The sequence below is a fragment of the Sphaeramia orbicularis genome, chromosome 17 (genome assembly GCF_902148855.1).
Source record: "Sphaeramia orbicularis chromosome 17, fSphaOr1.1, whole genome shotgun sequence".
In the NCBI taxonomy this organism is placed as follows: Eukaryota; Metazoa; Chordata; class Actinopteri; order Kurtiformes; family Apogonidae; genus Sphaeramia; species Sphaeramia orbicularis.
In genome coordinates this window covers 45856814-45874992 of record NC_043973.1, presented here as the reverse complement: position 1 = coordinate 45874992, position 18179 = coordinate 45856814, and the positions used below count along the sequence as shown (strand labels likewise).

The 18179-nt window shown below is 35.3% G+C and overlaps 1 protein-coding gene across 1 annotated transcript in view; it reads left to right on the top strand.

Annotated features, from left to right (window-relative positions):
- The window catches only part of xrn1 (5'-3' exoribonuclease 1), a 52616-nt gene that overhangs the window by 5677 nt on the left and 28760 nt on the right, over positions 1-18179 (top strand). The window contains 16 exon segments of the mRNA XM_030159986.1: positions 634-744; positions 836-921; positions 2040-2127; positions 2579-2747; positions 2965-2973; positions 2976-3031; positions 4066-4198; positions 5626-5797; positions 8547-8636; positions 9892-10048; positions 10187-10306; positions 13620-13789; positions 14902-15019; positions 15106-15198; positions 15741-15844; positions 17595-17729. Of these exon segments, the coding sequence (XP_030015846.1) occupies positions 634-744; positions 836-921; positions 2040-2127; positions 2579-2747; positions 2965-2973; positions 2976-3031; positions 4066-4198; positions 5626-5797; positions 8547-8636; positions 9892-10048; positions 10187-10306; positions 13620-13789; positions 14902-15019; positions 15106-15198; positions 15741-15844; positions 17595-17729 (1811 nt within the window).

Genomic DNA, 18179 nt, shown 5'->3' with positions numbered 1-18179 from the left:
CATGATAGTATTTTACAGGTCCTGCCCACTTAAGCTCAAATCTGGCTGAATGTGGAACGTGAGCTAAAATGATAGTTAATATCTTTAGTGTAATTTTTTTTGTTTCACAAATTCATACCACAGGCTGGTTTTGAACCCTGGGCCAAATGTATGACTTTTATTATTATTATTATTATTATTATATATATTATTATTATTATATTATTATTTATTTTACTGATCTGGTCCACTTGAAATTGAATTGGTCTGTAAGTGAAAACTGAACTAAAATTTCATTCTGTATATAACTTATTTTATCTTAGGATACACACATTATATATCATTGAAATCTATCATTTTTATACTGTTTATTCTATGTATATGTTTGCATTGAAGGAGCTGCCCTTAAATCTCATTGTACATGAGTATAGTGACAGTAAAGCTATTCTATTCTATTCTGTTCTGTTCTGTTCTAAACTGACTCTGACACCTTTAATTGTTAATATCTTCAGTATAATTTCTACATTTTTAAATTTGCGCCAAGGGCCAGATTGGACCCTATGGTGGGCCTTTTTTGGCCCACGGCCATATGTTTGACACCTGTTTTGTTAGTGAAAGTTGTCCTGTCGGTGAATTTGTCTCCCCACTCCACAGACACCGGGCGAAGGCGAGCATAAGATCATGGAGTTTATTCGCGCGGAGAAAGCGAAGCCTGGTCACAACCCCAACACCCGACACTGCCTGTACGGCCTGGACGCTGACCTGGTAGGGTTCATGTGTGTCCGCGCAGACGTAAATAACACTCCACTGATACTTAACAGAGAACTTCACACGCTCTGCACTCTGTGTGTTGCAGATAATGTTAGGTTTGACCAGCCATGAACCCAATTTCTCGCTGCTCAGAGAGGAGGTCCGCTTTGGAGGGAAGAAATCCCAGAAAAGGTCCGTTCACATTCACCTCTGTTCGCTCAGACTCAGCTTTACTGTTATTCAATCAATAGCCATGACAGAACGAAATATAGTTACCCAGGTCTCTGTGTTTGGAGCAGCAAAAAACATAAAAGGATAAAATAAATGGGTATACCGTTAGGGGTTCCACTACAAAGTTCTGTGCCACTTGGCAGCCATTTATGTGCTCTGTAGAAGACATGGTAACTATCAACATATCTATGTAACTCCAATATGTGTACCTTTTTTTTTTTTTTTTTTTTTAATTTTTTTAATGTTTATTATTTATTTATTTAGACATATACAGTGTGTGTGTATGTATGTATGTGTATATATATATAATATAATATATATATATATGTATGCACACATACAGTATATATGTATGTGTCTAAATAAATAAATACACACACATACATATGCAAATACATACACCTGCATATTTGTAAGTTCACGTACACATAAGTAAATGAATAAATAAAGGGGAAGAAAGAAAATAATACACAAATAAATACATAAATATGCACACGTGTGTGTGTGTGTGTGTATATATAATATTATATATTATAATATATATTTATTTATTTATGAAAAAGTGTATGTGTGTGTATATGTATGTCTGTATGTGTGTGTCTCTGTACATATTTGAAGGGTGTTTGTACATTTTTGTACACATGTATATTATGTCCAGCTGTATATAAAGTCAATGAGGGTCCAGTACTTGGGCTGGGTGGGGGTTTTAGTTGGATAGGAACTTGATAGAACGGTTTTATGTTCAAGTTGTATGTTTCTTGTTATATATTTGAAAATAAGAAGACCTTGATCCAAACAAATATATAAAATAAAATGCATAAAAGCTAAACAGAACAGAATGAAAACTGCCTTAAAACATGGAAAAAAAAACAGTAATAAAATAAACTTCTGAGTATGTGGAATATTGCACAATAAACAGCAGCAGTAAGAGTTAAAGTGGTGGTGAATGTAGCAGCAACAGTTTACCACTGAAATAAAAGGAAGGAGGTTTACTGTCTCTTTATACACTGTACCAGCCTATTTAACTGCACTTCTTCATTATTTCTTTTTCTGACCGTTGCTCTTTTCTTCTCTCTCAGGATAACGGCCCCAGAGGAAACTACTTTCCATTTGCTTCACTTGTCTCTGATGAGGGAATATATCGACTATGAATTCTCTGAACTCAGGGTAAGAATATGTGTCAAGCAACCTCAATCACATACAAACCCCAAACTTTTTCTGAATCCGTCTTTGCTGTATTTGTGTGTGTGTGTGTGTGTATGTATGTATGTGTGTATATATATATATATATATATATATATATATATAACATATTTTTAGTAGTCTTTTTATTTGAAAAAGCAATACAAAAATACTTTTAACAGTTTCTTGTAATGCATTTTTTTAAACTTGCTGTCAATAGTATATTTAGTCATTTCTTATCATTAATATTCCAGTTTTTAAACATTATTTCACCCAAATATGATGTTTGGTGTTAAATAAGGGACACTTCACACGTTTCTAGTTTATAGGATAGCCTATATGATGCAAATATATTGTTAATGTGTTCATGAATCCCACAGTTTCTGATGACAGTTCTTCTTTGCGGTATTAATCTGTCTTCTATGTGTTTCCTCAGAATCACATCGGTGCAGACTATGACTTGGAGCGGATAATAGACGACTGGATTTTAATGGGTTTCCTCGTAGGAAACGATTTCATCCCTCACCTTCCTAATCTTCACATTAACCACGATGCTCTGCCGCTGTTGTACAAGACATACATCAGTGTGTTGCCCAGCCTGGGGGGTAAGAAACACACACGTACACACACATCATCCTGTTCGCTGTTGATTTGTGGTTTTGACGTAGTTTTCACATTCGTGCAGGGAGAGATTTTTACCTTATATTTTGTCTGATCACACATCAAATCTCACCAACCTTCATTACATCACACTATTATCCACCTGTGTAATATATGTGTTGCATACATATAAACTAAACCAATTCCTTTCCTTCTGACCAGGTTACCTGAATGGAACGGCCACCTGAACCTCCGAAACTTTGAGAAGTACCTGGAGAAGCTTTCTGAGGTGAGACGTCATCATTTTTATTTTTCCTATAAAGGCAGACACACTAATGATTGAAGCACAAAAAAATTAATTAATAGGTGAGAATTTGCCAATATGTGCTCCGCCCCTTCCCCTAAAAAACACTTAAAACCTCCTTTATCTGTGAAATTACTCATTGATTTAATTTCAGCTATACCGTTGAGCTGAACAGGAATAAACACCGAAATAAATCAACCTGAATCACTGAACATAAAAATAACCCTATCAGATTTTTTTTTTTTTTTCCAGAATTCTTCAGTTATTTTCTCTTCATGTCTTTATTTGAAATAACCTAATATTAGTCAGTACCAACTTTTGCCAACAATGAGAATTAGTAAAAATCCCGATCATTAGGTCTGATAAGTGTGGAGATAAAACTAATGATCAGAAACCTAAATATATCACACCTAAATAAATCAATGAACATAAAAATAACCATAGCAGATTTTTTTTCCAGAATTCTTGAGTTATTTCTCTTCAAGTCTTTATTTCTAATTGATGAACCTAATATTAGTCAGTACCAAGTTATGTCAACAACGAGAATTTGTAGAAATCAAGATCATTAGGTCTGATAAAGTGTGGAGATAAACTAAAGATCAGAACCCTAAATAATCACACCTAAATAAGTCAACGAACATAAAAATAACCAAAACATTTTTTTTTTTTTTTTTTTTTTAGAATCTTGAGTTATTTTCTCTTAAAGTCTTTATTTCTAATTGATAAACCTAATATAAGTCAGTACCAACTTCTGCCAACAATGAGAATTTGTAAAATTTCCTGATCATTTGGTCTCTCTCCACTCTGATACAGTTTTTGTTCATCTATTATGTCATGAAATAAGAGTTAAAATATGTTTGTTTCCTCTTGTTGCTCTTTGAACTTTATACTTCAGGTTACAGAACGACTTAACGAAGCATTAAATTCAGAACACTGCATGACCTTTTTGTTCTGTTGGGACTATCTGCCAGTATAAACTTCTCTTTAATATCTTTTTATTTTTTATTTTTTCCTTCCAGTTTGACCGGGAGCATTTCAGTGAAGTGTTCGTGGACCTGAAGTGGTTTGAGAGCAAAGTTGGTAACAAGTATCTGAACGAGGCGGCAGGTCTGGCAGCGGAGAAGGAGGCTGCCGGCAAAGATGGCAATCAAAGAGGAGGTAAGTAGAAGAGCACCACACAGCCGGTCATTATATACCTGTACAGTTTCTGTCTGCATCTGGTTGAACCAATAACTCCCCTTTTACCGCCACCAAGGAGGTTATGTTTTTGCCAGGGTTGGTTTGTTTTTGTTTGTTTGTCTGTTAGCAAGATAACTCAAAAACTATGGATAGATTTTCAGGAAATTTTCAGGAAATGTTGATACTGGCACAAGGAACAAATGATAAAATTTTGGTGGTTTATCAGGGGGGGTGTCTGCGCTCTCCGAGTGGTTTTCTACTTTTGTAATTATTATGTTTTTATTTCAGACAGCATTATCTTATCAGCATTTTTGCATCATGTATGTGATGATGATGATGATGATGATAATAATAATAATACAATAATAATAATAATGAGAATAATAATACATTTTATTTGGTCAGGCCTTTCAGGTCACCCAAGGTCACCTTACAGACAGTAAAAGCATAAAATAACAACATCAAACATAATGAAAACATCAACCTAAAAACAAGTGTGAGTGTATGTAACTTTTACATATGTAAAAAAAACAAAAAAACAACAAACATACTCATACGGGGGAGCAAAGACAGAAATAACAAAAATATACACAAAAACCTAAAATAGAGTTAATGACAAATAATAAGTCTTTTCTCTCAGAAACCATTTTCCCCATAGGAGATGAACGCTGAACAGTTATTCTGCAGCATGAACCCAGGGTTACATTAGGGATGTCCTGATCTGACCTAAAGATAGGTATCGGTTACTGATCTGGCATTTTTTTAGAGGATCCGATCAGGTGGGATTTAGTCATGAGATTGGGCCGATCTGGGCCCGGTTCTGGGGGGGGTGGGGGTAAGGGTGATTGCAAGAGGGGTCAATGCCCCCTTAAACAAACATTCTGCCCCCCTCAAATAAAGTTTCTGTAGGTAGGGAAAAGGAAAATGAGCTCCACAACAGTGGGAGACTTACAGGAATTAGTAAAGCATCTGAAGTTCACTTTCTACGTTCATATGGTCTGTGTGTACTCATTGTGAGGTATGTACCTCCCGGATCACCCCCCGTATAATTCTTATTGGATAAAATCAGCTCTTAATGGTCTTACAAAATCAACCCAGTGAATGTCTGGTTCAAGTCAAACAGAGAAAGATCAGCCTCTCCATCCTGTAGATATCACCTACTGTATAACCTCGACCAAATCCTCTGTTTTTGTTACATCCTTTTTTAGCCACTTCCTGGTGATGGTATTTTTACCTGCCACCTACAGTATTCTGAATAGATATTTGTTGTTGTTGATATCGGTTCTCTTTTTACCCCAAGTATATGAAATAAAATGTGAATGGAAGTTGGACTTTGAACATTTTCTCCATGCTTTTCTTCAAAGCCTGCTAATAAGGTACAATATTAATAACTCTCTTTCAGGATTCCGCCCTCTGTCTGGCAGCTCTGTCCTCATCAGAGAGAATGACTGGAGAAGGAAAAGGCACAGTGGCTGATGAAGAGGAGGAGGAAGACGACATCTTTGAAACAGAGTTCAGACAGTACAAACGGACCTATTATATGACCAAGATGGGGGTGGATGTGGTGTCTGAGTGAGTACAGAACCTGTTACCTGAGGACGCTGTGCTTCTGTCTAATGTTAAAGATGATTCGACAAATACAGGGTGTCCAGAAAGTCTCTGTACAATTCAACAGAATTCTTCCAAAAAGCAAAAGAATACACAAATCTGTGGAAATTATTACAAAATGAAAAGTTGATTTTGAAGTTTTGGGGTTTTTTTTTGCCTCATTTAATCCGCCTCTATATGGGTACCATTAGTTACATGAAGACGGTACTGGATTTGTTTCCATGTTGGCTGTATCATGACCTCATCAATGGAGTCAGTAGTCGCTTTTCCAATTTTACATATGCACAAACTTTACCGATATTTACTAAATGTTGAAAAAACAGAAGTGTGTAATATCATTTTTTCCGTTCAATCACAAATGTGATGATTTGTTTGTTTATTATTGCAAGATGACACGAGAAGTTATTCCATAAACATGGCGACGAGCGTTAATATCATGTTGATTTACAGATATATTCGTTATTATTATTATTATTATTATTATTATTATTATTATTATATGTTATCCTTCTATCCAGTACTAACTTAAAAAATGATTGGGTTTCCTGGTATGTCCACACATATCGTGCCATTTTTCTGTTAAAACTCTTGTTTTTCACATGTTGTAACGTTAGTCAACATCCGTTTTTTTTTTGTTTTGCTTTTTTAATTCACGTGACTCTACTTGCGCAAAAAGGTCTTTCATTCCAGTTTTATGTGATATACCATTTGTGCTATGCTCAAAAAACCCATCTCTTGCCAGCGCAAAACTTTTAATCGAAAAACAAGAGTTTTGGCGAAATTGTTTTTTAATCTCGCTGCTGTTACACTATATAACCATACATACTCTAATGTCAACATTTTATTTAGAAGAAAACTAGTGATATTTAACATTTTAATTCAGATAATTAAACTGGCATTTAAAGGTTAAAATCCTGAATATTGTTGGATGTTTAGTAGTTTGGAGCAGGGTGTAGCGATTTATATTTTTAAAAAAAATGTGATGTCTGATGATTTAATAGGTAATCAGAGGGTCGTAAATTTGAGGAGGGGAAAGGGATAACAGAATCCTTTTCATTAACTCTTTCCCCGCCAGAGCATTTTCCAGTGAGTTGGTAGCCAGCGCCAGCCGTTTTGGTCATTTTCACTAATCTTTGGAGGCTCACTGAAAATGTTGTGTTAGGAGTATGTGAACACTGAATACATCAAAAGAAAGACAGAACTTCAACTTTTAAACACAAAAAAACTATTTTATTCTATCTTTATTCGTTCGTGAGATATAAACATTTGAATATTGGTCATTTCAGGAAAAACTGAATTTTGAGCAAAAAGCTGAGAAAATTGCATTTTTTTCAAAGATATTGATTTTCAAGAGAAAACTGATTTCCTATTTACATTTTTGACTCTTTCTTATTTACCAACAGTAACACTGTCTTCAAAATCACAAAATAAAATAATAATAACAGCAATAATAGTAACAACAGCTCTAAGATATCCCATCATTCCTGCAAATGTTAGGGGAATCCACCACCAAACTTTAGACCAAACGTCTTCTAAAGCACCAGGTTCCTTCTAAACTTTGCACATTTACATACACCAATTATGAGTTTTTCACATATTAGTTTAGCTTTTTGATATAAACACTTCAATATTCCTCATTTTCAAGAAAAAAAGAAACAAATGCACTAAATACTGTAGATTTCTGGCCTTTCTTTGGCTGCACCACATCCTCCTGTTGGACCAGCTGCTGTGTTTGATCTGTAAATAATTATATGGACATCTAGTTATTTATCTTTGTATGAATATATGTATTTATTTATTTCATACAAAAGCCAAATCAAACAGTGTCTTACCTGTGTCCCCGCTGACATTATACAGCTGAATCTGTTCTGTGTCCACATTCAGAATCTGAACTCACTCTAACAGATGAACACTAGCTGTCCTTTGTCTTGTCCCACGTCTGTGTGTCTGTCTTCTCCTTGAATGTCCTCTATAAATGTCTCTTTTCACTTCCTCCTGTCTGTCATTTTCTCCGTGTTGCTCCGTGTGCCCCCCCCCCCCCCCCCCGTGTCGGACCTGAGCCGCTCCGTGTTTCCCATGTTCCGTGTCCGTCTCCCTCACCTTCTATTTCTCCGTTCCTGTCTCTAAATGGTTCTTCTGTAGCTCCGTCATATATTGAATTATCAGACTCTGTCTCCATAATCATCTTTAAGGCTTTTGAAACTGTGTGCGGTTCCTGCACCGTCTGCATTTCCTCATTCAGTGACTGCCGCTGGATGCGTTGCCATGGGATACAGAGACTCCAGTGCAAAAACGTTAAACCCGGTCCGTCATTTTTCCGAAAAAGCTGCTTAATTGTTTGTTTTTGGACTAAGGAAAGTAATTCACACGAACCACAACAGCTTCAACTACAGTATAACAGTGAAAACACGGATTGACGGAATATCTCGTCAATGGCGGGGAAAGAGTTAACAGGGTACCTGAATACACAAATAAAATGTGATTAAAACTTTGATAACCACTGAGTACATAGAATAAATCTGATCAACATGTCTCTTCAATTGCTTTTGTAATACATTTTTTAAAGTGTAAAGAGACTGTGGACACCCTGTATATTTACGTACATACAAACACAAACAAATGGTTGTTTTGATTAGCTACAGCGCCCAAAATTCACTGACACAATGAGCAAAAAGCTGATTAATGACTTCATATTTTCTTTCTTTGTTTTCAGTGAGTTTCTAGCCACGCAGGCTCGGTGTTATGTTGAAGGGATCCAGTGGATTCTCCACTACTACTACCATGGAGTTCAGTCCTGGAGCTGGTGAGAACTGAGCCTGAAATGTACAGTCACAGAAAACATTATTAGACCACCCTTGTTTTCTTCAGTTTCTTGTTCATTTTAATGCCTGGTACAACTAAAGGTACATTTGTTTGAACAAATATAATGATAACAACAAAAATAGCTCATAGTAGTTTAATTTCAGAGCTGATATCTATCCATTTTCCATGTTTTCTTGATAATAACCAAAATCACTTCAGTTCTTCCATCAATATCTATGGCATTGTACTGACAAAAACAGTGCTTTTAAACATTCCATGTTTTCTTTTTTCTGTCTGTTTTAGTCACATGATACACACAGGAGTTAGTACTGGATTGCATAACTATTGTTTTTGATGACTTTTGATGGACTAATAATTTTTTCAGCGACTATATGACCTATTCCCCTTTCCTCATAAAGATTTGACTTGAAGCTCTGATTAAATGGGTGTCAAACATAGCCCGGAGGCCAAAATCGGCCCACAAAAGGATCCAACAAGGATGAATTTGTGAAATGAAAAATTTACACTAAAGATATTAATAATCATTTTAGTTCAGGTTCCACATTCAGCCTGATTTTAAGTGGGTGGGACCAGTAAAATATTATCATAATAACTTATAAACAATGACAACTGCAAAATCTTCTCATTGTTTTAGTGAAAAAAATAGGAAAATTAAATGAAAATGCTTACGTTTACAAACTATACTTTGACAAAAAATGTGAATAACTTGAACAAATATGAACAACATGAAATATTTTAACAGAAATAAGTACAAATTTAACATTATTCTGCCTGTTACTAAATGTTTTGTGTATTTGGAGATCATAGTGATCTGTAAGTTGTAATGTACATGTTTAAATGAGAGGCTGAGGCATAAATATTGTAAAAATAGCACTTATTTTTCATAGTAAATTGTACTTTTTTCGTGCTTCTACATGTTTTTGAAGGATAGTTTGTTGATGTACACATTTTCATATTGTAACTTTAGTTTTTTCACTCTAAAACATAAATAAAAATTTCACGTTGACATTATTTGTAGGTTATTATGTTATTTTTGTACTGGTTCGACCCAGTTCAGATCATATTGGGCTGAATGTGGAACCTGAACTAAAATGACACCCATGTTTTATAATGTCAAATCTAGTGATGTTCCTTTAGTCTCTTTATTTTATTTTATTTTATTTTATTTTATTTTATTTCATTTTATTTTATTTACTCTATTTTCCTCTTCTAATAACATATATGTGTCTGTCCAGGTACTACCCCTACCATTACGCTCCTTTCCTCTCTGACATCAAAAATCTATCAGAGTTGAAGTTGACCTTTGACCTTGGGACGCCCTTCATGCCCTTCCAGCAGCTGTTGGCTGTTTTACCTGCTGCCAGTATGGAACTGCTGCCTGAATGTTACAGGGTACCACATCTTGCACTGTTTTGTATTCCTCCCACCATTTGAGAGTTCACTCTATGAGTCAGTATTAACATGACGAACAGTGCGTGAGATCCATACATACAATAATAAAAATACTAACGGGTCGCTTTAATGTTTCAGCACCTGATGACCAGTGAACGTTCTCCCATTATCGAGTACTATCCACTGGACTTTAAAACGGATCTAAATGGAAAGCAGCAGGAATGGGAGGCTGTGGTCCTTATTCCCTTCATAGACGAGGTACGAACACACACAGTCGGATTTCATTTAGTTTTCAGTTTCCTTTTAACCCATAAACACCCAGTGCTACTTTACTTACCTTACTTGACTTTTACGGCAGTTCCCAAATGATTTTCTCTGTATTTTTAACCTTTCTTAAGGGATTTATCACCACTTACTCTAATATTATGCTCTGTATTTTGCTTTTTTTGTTTCATATTTTTATTGAAGTGTATACAAGAGAATTAAAGGTACATACAAATACCAGGGCACACTGATGTCAACATTAATCATGTTTGTAAACACCATTACGTTTAGATTTGCATATTTTTTAGGAACAAATAACAATGAAACCCAACAAACAGTACAGTGAAAAGAATACTAAGACATAGTCTGTATAAAACAATTAAACTGGTGACACAAAAATAAATAAATAAATAAAAATAAATTAATTAAAAAAAAAAAAAAAATTTAAGAAGAAGGGAAGGGATTTACATTGTCTCAATGTATTTTGCATTTTTAAATGAAAATTAGGTATTTTCTTACATTTAATCCACTGATTATACAGGTGTTCATCAAAATTTTGATTAAAGTTGAGGGTTATTATGTCAGAAGCAGAGAAAACTGAAGAAAAAGCTGATTTGTTTCTGCAAAATATAAACATAAAATAAGCGTCTCCATTTACTATCATTGATCTAACTCCCTGGGTTTTACTGGTAAATCAATGTTGTTGTATCAGAACAGACAAAACTGAAGGAAACATGACTTTTTCAGCAAAATATGCGATTAATTCTACATAAAAACCAGGATTTAAGAACTACTGTCACTTATCAAACTCCATGGGTTTTACTGGTGAATCAATGTTGTAGAAGATGACGGTGTTCCCATGGTAACTACGGAGCCTCTGAACGTCCAAATGGGTCATAACTGATGTCCATGAAAAAATGACAACACCATTTTACACCAGTTATTTACATGTATTGATAGAATTAGTGGATCAACAGGTATTAAACATTTTAGATCAGTGAATGATTTTGGTTGCCAGTGGATTTTTGGGTCTTTAAGGGTTCATTTGATTTAGTCTTTAAAGCATGGCTGCCAGATTGATTTAGTTAAAGTTTTAAAAATGCTTTTTTTTTTTTTCCATTCTTTGTTTATTTGGGAAAGCTTGTTATACAAAACTTCCCTTTCGGGTACAATTCAATATCCACACATCAAATTTGAATGAAGATGCTAATCCAAGATTTTTAGTCGAATATAGAACAAATAGAATAAAGAAAAAAAAAAAGTGGGCTGGAGGAGAGGGCTTCCTCCGTTACTTCATCACCAAGATAAAACACATTAAGTTGTGTCTGCCTACATTAACCTAAACAGAAATGTATATCCTATCACTGTTTTCACATAACCAATGTATTCAATTCACATCCATTACAAATTTAACATAGTTTGTCCATTTTGACCAAATAGTGAAAAAAGATTCTTAGATTTAGTTTAGTTTTATCGTTAGTTTTAGTCAGATCTCCACACTTTATTCCTGCTGTTGCTGTCAATAGTTCTGGAACCACCCATTATTGTGTTTAAAACAGGGGTTAAAGTTCTGTGGGTTTCTTGGTTATTTAAACAAACCACACTCATGTTTGGGTGAACGACTGTGTACGGAGAGAAGGTGTTTTGGTGGAACATGAACATATAAAAACTTTTCATCATCACTGTGTGGTAGTGAGAACGGTAACACACAGCCCTACCGCCCACACATGGAAACATTCAGTCTTATTCTGGCAGACTTCATCCAGTGGGCAAGACTGGTCCTATTTTTTTTTTTTTTTTTTTTTTTGAGGTCTTATGAGGGATGAGAAAAGGCTGTGATAAAAATGCAATAAAACATACCAATGAAAAATTTATTCACTTAGGACAGATGAACAGCCAGTCAGGCTCATGTGTTATTGTAATGCCAAATATTACCACAAGGTGGAGCCTAGCTTTCTTTTGCTATGATTTACCAGAGTTCAGATTTAATTTTGTCTGGGTGTGGGGTTCTGTCCTACACATCTGCATGATTACTGTCTCTGTAGTAAGGAGTTTATGCTCTTATATATGTTTGATATAGATATAGATAAAGAGTAATGGAGACCTGGGAAGTTATGTTCTGTAAAATAAAATATTAATATGGAAACTTCAGCTTTGTCTTCTGTCAACCCTCTGTGCTCTAAGCTAACTACCACCTGCTGCAAACCCTCTCCACCTACATCCACCAACAGTTATAAAAAATGTACGCGTTAATGACAAAGATTAATGTAGTTTTAGTTACTTTTTAACCCCCAAACACCCAGTGTTAATTATGTGTCAGTTCCTAAATGATTTTTTCTCTCTATTTAACTTTTCTTGCGTGATTTATTACCAGTTATTATAATGTTATTCTCTGTATTTTACACTTTTCACTTTAAATCACGTATTTTCCTATATTTAATTTCTTATATTTAATTTAGATACTCCTAAAAACTCAGAGTAAATTCAAAGGTTATTATATCAAAACATAAAAAATTAAGAAACTTTTTCAGTAAAATATATCAATAACTGAACATAAACCATCCACTATCATTGATCCAACTCCATGGGTTTTACTGGTGAATCAATGTCGTAGAAGATTGTCGTTCTCGATAAAATGTTATTAAAAACTAAAATAACATCATCTGTTTTCAACCATGTTCATTAATAAACCCTTAAAGACATAGAAATATTTTTGTGGTAACTTCCAAAAACTTTCTCAAGTGATTTATCACCATTTATTATCATGTTATCATCTGAAGTTTTCATTTTTCAGTGAAAATCAGGTATTTGCATGTAGATGTTCATAAAAGCTCAGAGTAAAGTCAAAGGTTGTTGTATCGAAAACAGAGAAAACTGAAGAATAAATGGCTTTTTAAGTAAAATCTATCATAAGCCAAATGTAAAAAAAAATGTATCTCCATCCACTGTCATTGATCCAACTCCATGGGTTTTACTGGTGAGTCAATGTTGTAGAAGTTGAAGGTGTTTCCATGGTAACGATGGAGCCTCTGAACGTCCAAATGGGTCATATCTGATGACCATGAAAAGATGATTAACTGTATTTTACACCACTTGTTCACATGTATTGATAGGATTAATGGATGAACAGGTATTAAGCAGTTTAGATCACTCGATGGTTTTGGTCTTTATGGGTTAAACACACGATTTTTGTATTTTGTTTTTGTTTCTCCTCCATAGTATCAGTCTTGACCTGATACCCACATTTGTCTCTTATACTAAATGTCTCTATAACCATGCGCATTTGGGTGTTGTCTCTGTCGAATAGAGGTGCTTACTAGCAGCCATGGAACCTTACAATTCTAAACTGACCCAAGGAGAGAAGGCCAGGAATCGTCATACAGAGTGTGCCATCTACACCTACGATAAAGAGAGCGAGTTCACATATTCGTCCCCCCTGCCTCAGATGTTCCCCGACATCATACACTGCCGCGTCAGGTACGAAGTTAAAGCCCAGGAACCGATCAGATCATTGTGTCCAGTAGGGCTGAAAGATATATCGTTATCGTATCTATATCTAGATATGAACATTCAAAATATTAATATCGAAAAAGCAACGATATAAACGATATAGATTTCTGCAGTAAAAAAAAAAAACATTTTCTGCAGTAAAATGTTTGATTTGTAATTTATTTATTTATACTTTATGTTAATGACTGGCAGTGAGTTCTTTTAAATAAAACTGCACTTTCCACATTCTTTTGTATTATGATGTTTGTATTTTTCTGAAAAATGCTTGGTTTTCACCAAACCCGTAGTCGTATCGTATCGATATCGAGATATCTGGCATGAATATCGAGATATGAAATTTTGTCCATATCGTTCAGCCCTAGTGTCCAGTGTCTGAAACGATCATTAGAAGTGATGGAAGGTCATTTAAAGCAGTGGTTCTAAGCTGGTCTGGGTTCAGGACCCTCTATCACCCCTCAATGACAAGCCAAGACCCAAACTGATAAGTTAAACCTGTCAAATATATTTAATGAAAAGCTGTTGTGTTTTGAACCTGAGATTATACAGAATATCACAGTATGAAAACACAGAAGACAAGTGTAATGATAAACCAAACTGACCAGCAGGTGGCGATGATAAATATGGAAATATTCCGTCTAAAGGGGTCGTATTTCTCTAAACCCACTTGTATTAGTCTTTGGTTCATTTATTTGTGTATTTGAACCCTAATAGTTCATACAGTTGGAATTTGAACCCTCCAGGTGCTGCAAAGCTATCTTTATATATTAATTTGGGCAAAAATTGAGTGGATTTCAACAACCCATTTTAATTCCTTCTTAATTTGTTATGTTTTATAACTAGTTACGTTACGACATTTGTGAGAGTGTGAATGGACAGCACTCGGTTCTATAAAAAAATAAAGCACTGGATTGGATTCTTAACATTATTTTTTGCCCAGACGAAGGCATGTGACCCACTGAAAACAGGTTTTCAAGTTGAGAATCACTGATTTAAACAGTTTCATACGTTGTGAGATGTGTTACTGTTTTAGCACAAACAGCCTGTTGTGACCTTCAGTGTGTGTGTTTTTGTTGCTACAGGAAAACAGACATCCCGATGGACGCCTGGCACGTTCCGCCGGATCACGTCAGCGGGCGCATCGACCGCTCGGCTCTGTACTTTTGTGGCTTCCCCACCCTTCAACACATCAAACACAAGGTACGTTCTGTGTGTTGGTCTGTCCAATGAGCAGCTTCTGTTGAACAGATGGATGCATTTCCTGACGGTGTCTTTCCTTCCCTCAGTTTTATAAGAAGAAGAGTGGGGTGGTTGTGTTCCAGCAGAGCAGCCGAGGAGAGAACATGATGTTGGAGATCACCGGTTCAGACGCAGAAACGGTCAGCTTCACTTTGGATTCAAAGGATTCAAAGCCTTTTATTGTCACATGTACAGTAAAGACACAAGTTTCCATTAACAATGAAAATCTTACTTTGCCGTCCACACTGAATGCAGAGACAATTTAAGATAAGTGTAGAAGTATAAGTGTAAAAAATTTAACTGGGAAATTAAAACAACCAAAACAAAGTGGCATTTAAAAATGTTATGCAAAAGAAACAGATCTTAAAAATATCAACTAGTATTACTAAGACAAAAATATATATTTACATAAATGTGCAATATCTGGGTAATTGTGCAAAGTGTCAGAGGTAAATGACCTACAACATGTGCAAAAGGGCCTGAGATAAATAAGATGTTAAATGTGCAAAATATAAACTATTGGCTAAATAAAAAGGTTGAAGGAATTGAGCGTTTTAAGAGAAGAGCTACTGTTTGATGAACCGATCTAAGAAGTTTGGTTTTGTCTTTAGTCGTCTAAAGTTACAAGTAAAATATTGAGTCAAATGAATCCCCTCTTGTTTTTTCCTCTCTTTTCCGTTAGACATGTGATGAGGTCGCTGCACAAACAGTGGGAAAGTCTATATTTGTCAACTGGCCCCATCTGGAGGAAGCCCGGATTGTTGCAGTGTCAGATGGAGAGACCAAGTAAGACCTCGTACATGGATGATGTGGCTCAGATCTCATAGACCATTATTTTTATTTGAGACAATGTGCTGCTGTTGAGAAATTCAGCTCAGGTCTTAAGGATTTATATTAGTTTCTTAACCCTCTAGTATCCCTTCCAGAGAGTCAAAATATTTTCCATACAATTAGTTTTTAACTTCATTCATTCATTCATTCATTCATTCATTCATTTATTTATTTATTTATTTATTTAACTGTTTTTTAAATATTTCATCAACTTGAGCCATAAACAAAAATACCAAATACTCTGTAACTGTTTGTAATGTAAAGAAACTTCTTTTTTTAAGTGCAAAAAACACACACACAAAAAATTGTTTTTTTCAATATACTACATAAAAATTGGATTACTTTTTTTTTTATTTTTGCAGCCTGGTGAATGTAAATGATTAACAGTAACATTGGTTAATATGCATTATTATTCTTTGTGCAAGGTCAAATGTTCTAAAATGTGTCAATGCACATTTTTTACTCACTTCGGAGAAGGGTGTTGGTGTTGTAATTTTCTAATAATTACAATATACTGATTTTTTGTGAATGTGTGAGTGAATGAATAATGTATCAATAATGTAAAGCACTTTGGGTCCCTTGAATAGCACTATAGAAATCCAATCTATTATTATTATTATTATTATTATTATCATCATTAATAATAATAATAGTAATAATAATGATAATAATAATGATAATTATGATGATGATAATGATAATAAATTTTATTTGTAACGCACTTTGGCACCAAATCTCAAAGTTCACAATCCAAGAACAACCACAGAAACGGCAACAATATACAATAATAAAAAAACGATAAAATCAGATAACAGATAAACTCAACCAGAAAAGGCTTTTCCAAAAAGGAATGTTTGTAGTCCTATTATTAATATTTAGTGGCTGGATTAGCATTTTAAAAATCATGAAAAAACTGACAACTTTTGAATTATGACCCAATACAAATTATGAAAAATGACATGACCTTGTTTAACATGAAGTGTAAAGTGTGCATAAAATGCTCACCTGGATACCAGAAGGTTAATTAGAGATGGTGTCCTCCTCATCCTCAGTGCAGAGTTTTCTTGGTGTGGTTGTTAAATGTTGCCCTGTGTATTTTCCCTGTGACACCGTCATATTGTTACGCCCCGGCTAGGGGACCCAGGGTGCAACACGAAGTTTGTGATCACTTATCTTCGCTCCCAAGCCATAGAGAAAAAATCCCTGGACACGGGTTTTACAAGTTTAACAAAAAGATGATTTATTTACAAGGTGCAACATAAGGTTATTGAAAACTAGACAGAAAGCAACTGAGACTTCAGGGTGGGCTCTGGCCAAAACAACAAACAAAACTGCACTAATGAGAAATTAGGCTGACCTGCAAAATAAAAGAAACCAAAATACAAGGTCTAACCTTCCTACCAAAAACAGGAGAAAACAAGATAGAACAAACAGGGCAGCCCACCCCTACTTCTGAACAGGACTTCTGGCGGAATGGAGGCAGGGTTGGGAGTGGAGGAAGAGCGACACAGGTCTGGCCCAGCCCCGCGGTCTTTAAAGTTCCCCCTCCCGTTGCTGCTCCAATCACGGGGCAGCATCTGGCTCAGCACCTGCAACATATTATCCACTCACACACACACAACAAAGGACACACCCCCGGAGTGACACTACGACCCACCTATGGGTCGTAACAATATCAGTTGTGAATATTTGCCGTCTTTTGCAGGTTTTCTCTAGAGGAACCTCCTGGTGTCCAAAGAGTCTACGACAGACCGTCCACACCTCCACCCACTAAAGTCACCTGTTTGTCCGACAAAGAGCAGAAGGACTGGCTCAAGGATGTCCAGGGAATCACCGAGCAGTGAGACTAAACACAAAATTAGACACCATTACACTCTGAGTTAAAGCTAAAAGTACTTGTGCTTTAATAGCAGTTGTCCAGGTACCTTTAAGACAGGGGACAGCCTGTGGTCCAAAACCGGCCCAGTAAAGGGTTCAGTCTGGCCCATAGGATGAATTTGCAAAAATTTCACTGAAGATATTAACAGTCAAGGGTGTTGAACTGGTTTTAGTTCAGGGGCCACATACAGACCAATATAATTCCAAATAAAATAATAACATAATAATAACCTATAAATAATGACAAATGCAAATGTTCATTTTGGTTTAATGTGAAAAAGGTAAAATTACATGATGAAAATATTTACATTTACAAACTATCCTTTCACAATAAAATGTGAATAACCTGAAGAAATATGAACAACCTGAAATTTCTAAAGAAAAGTAAGTTCAATTTTAACAATATTCTGCC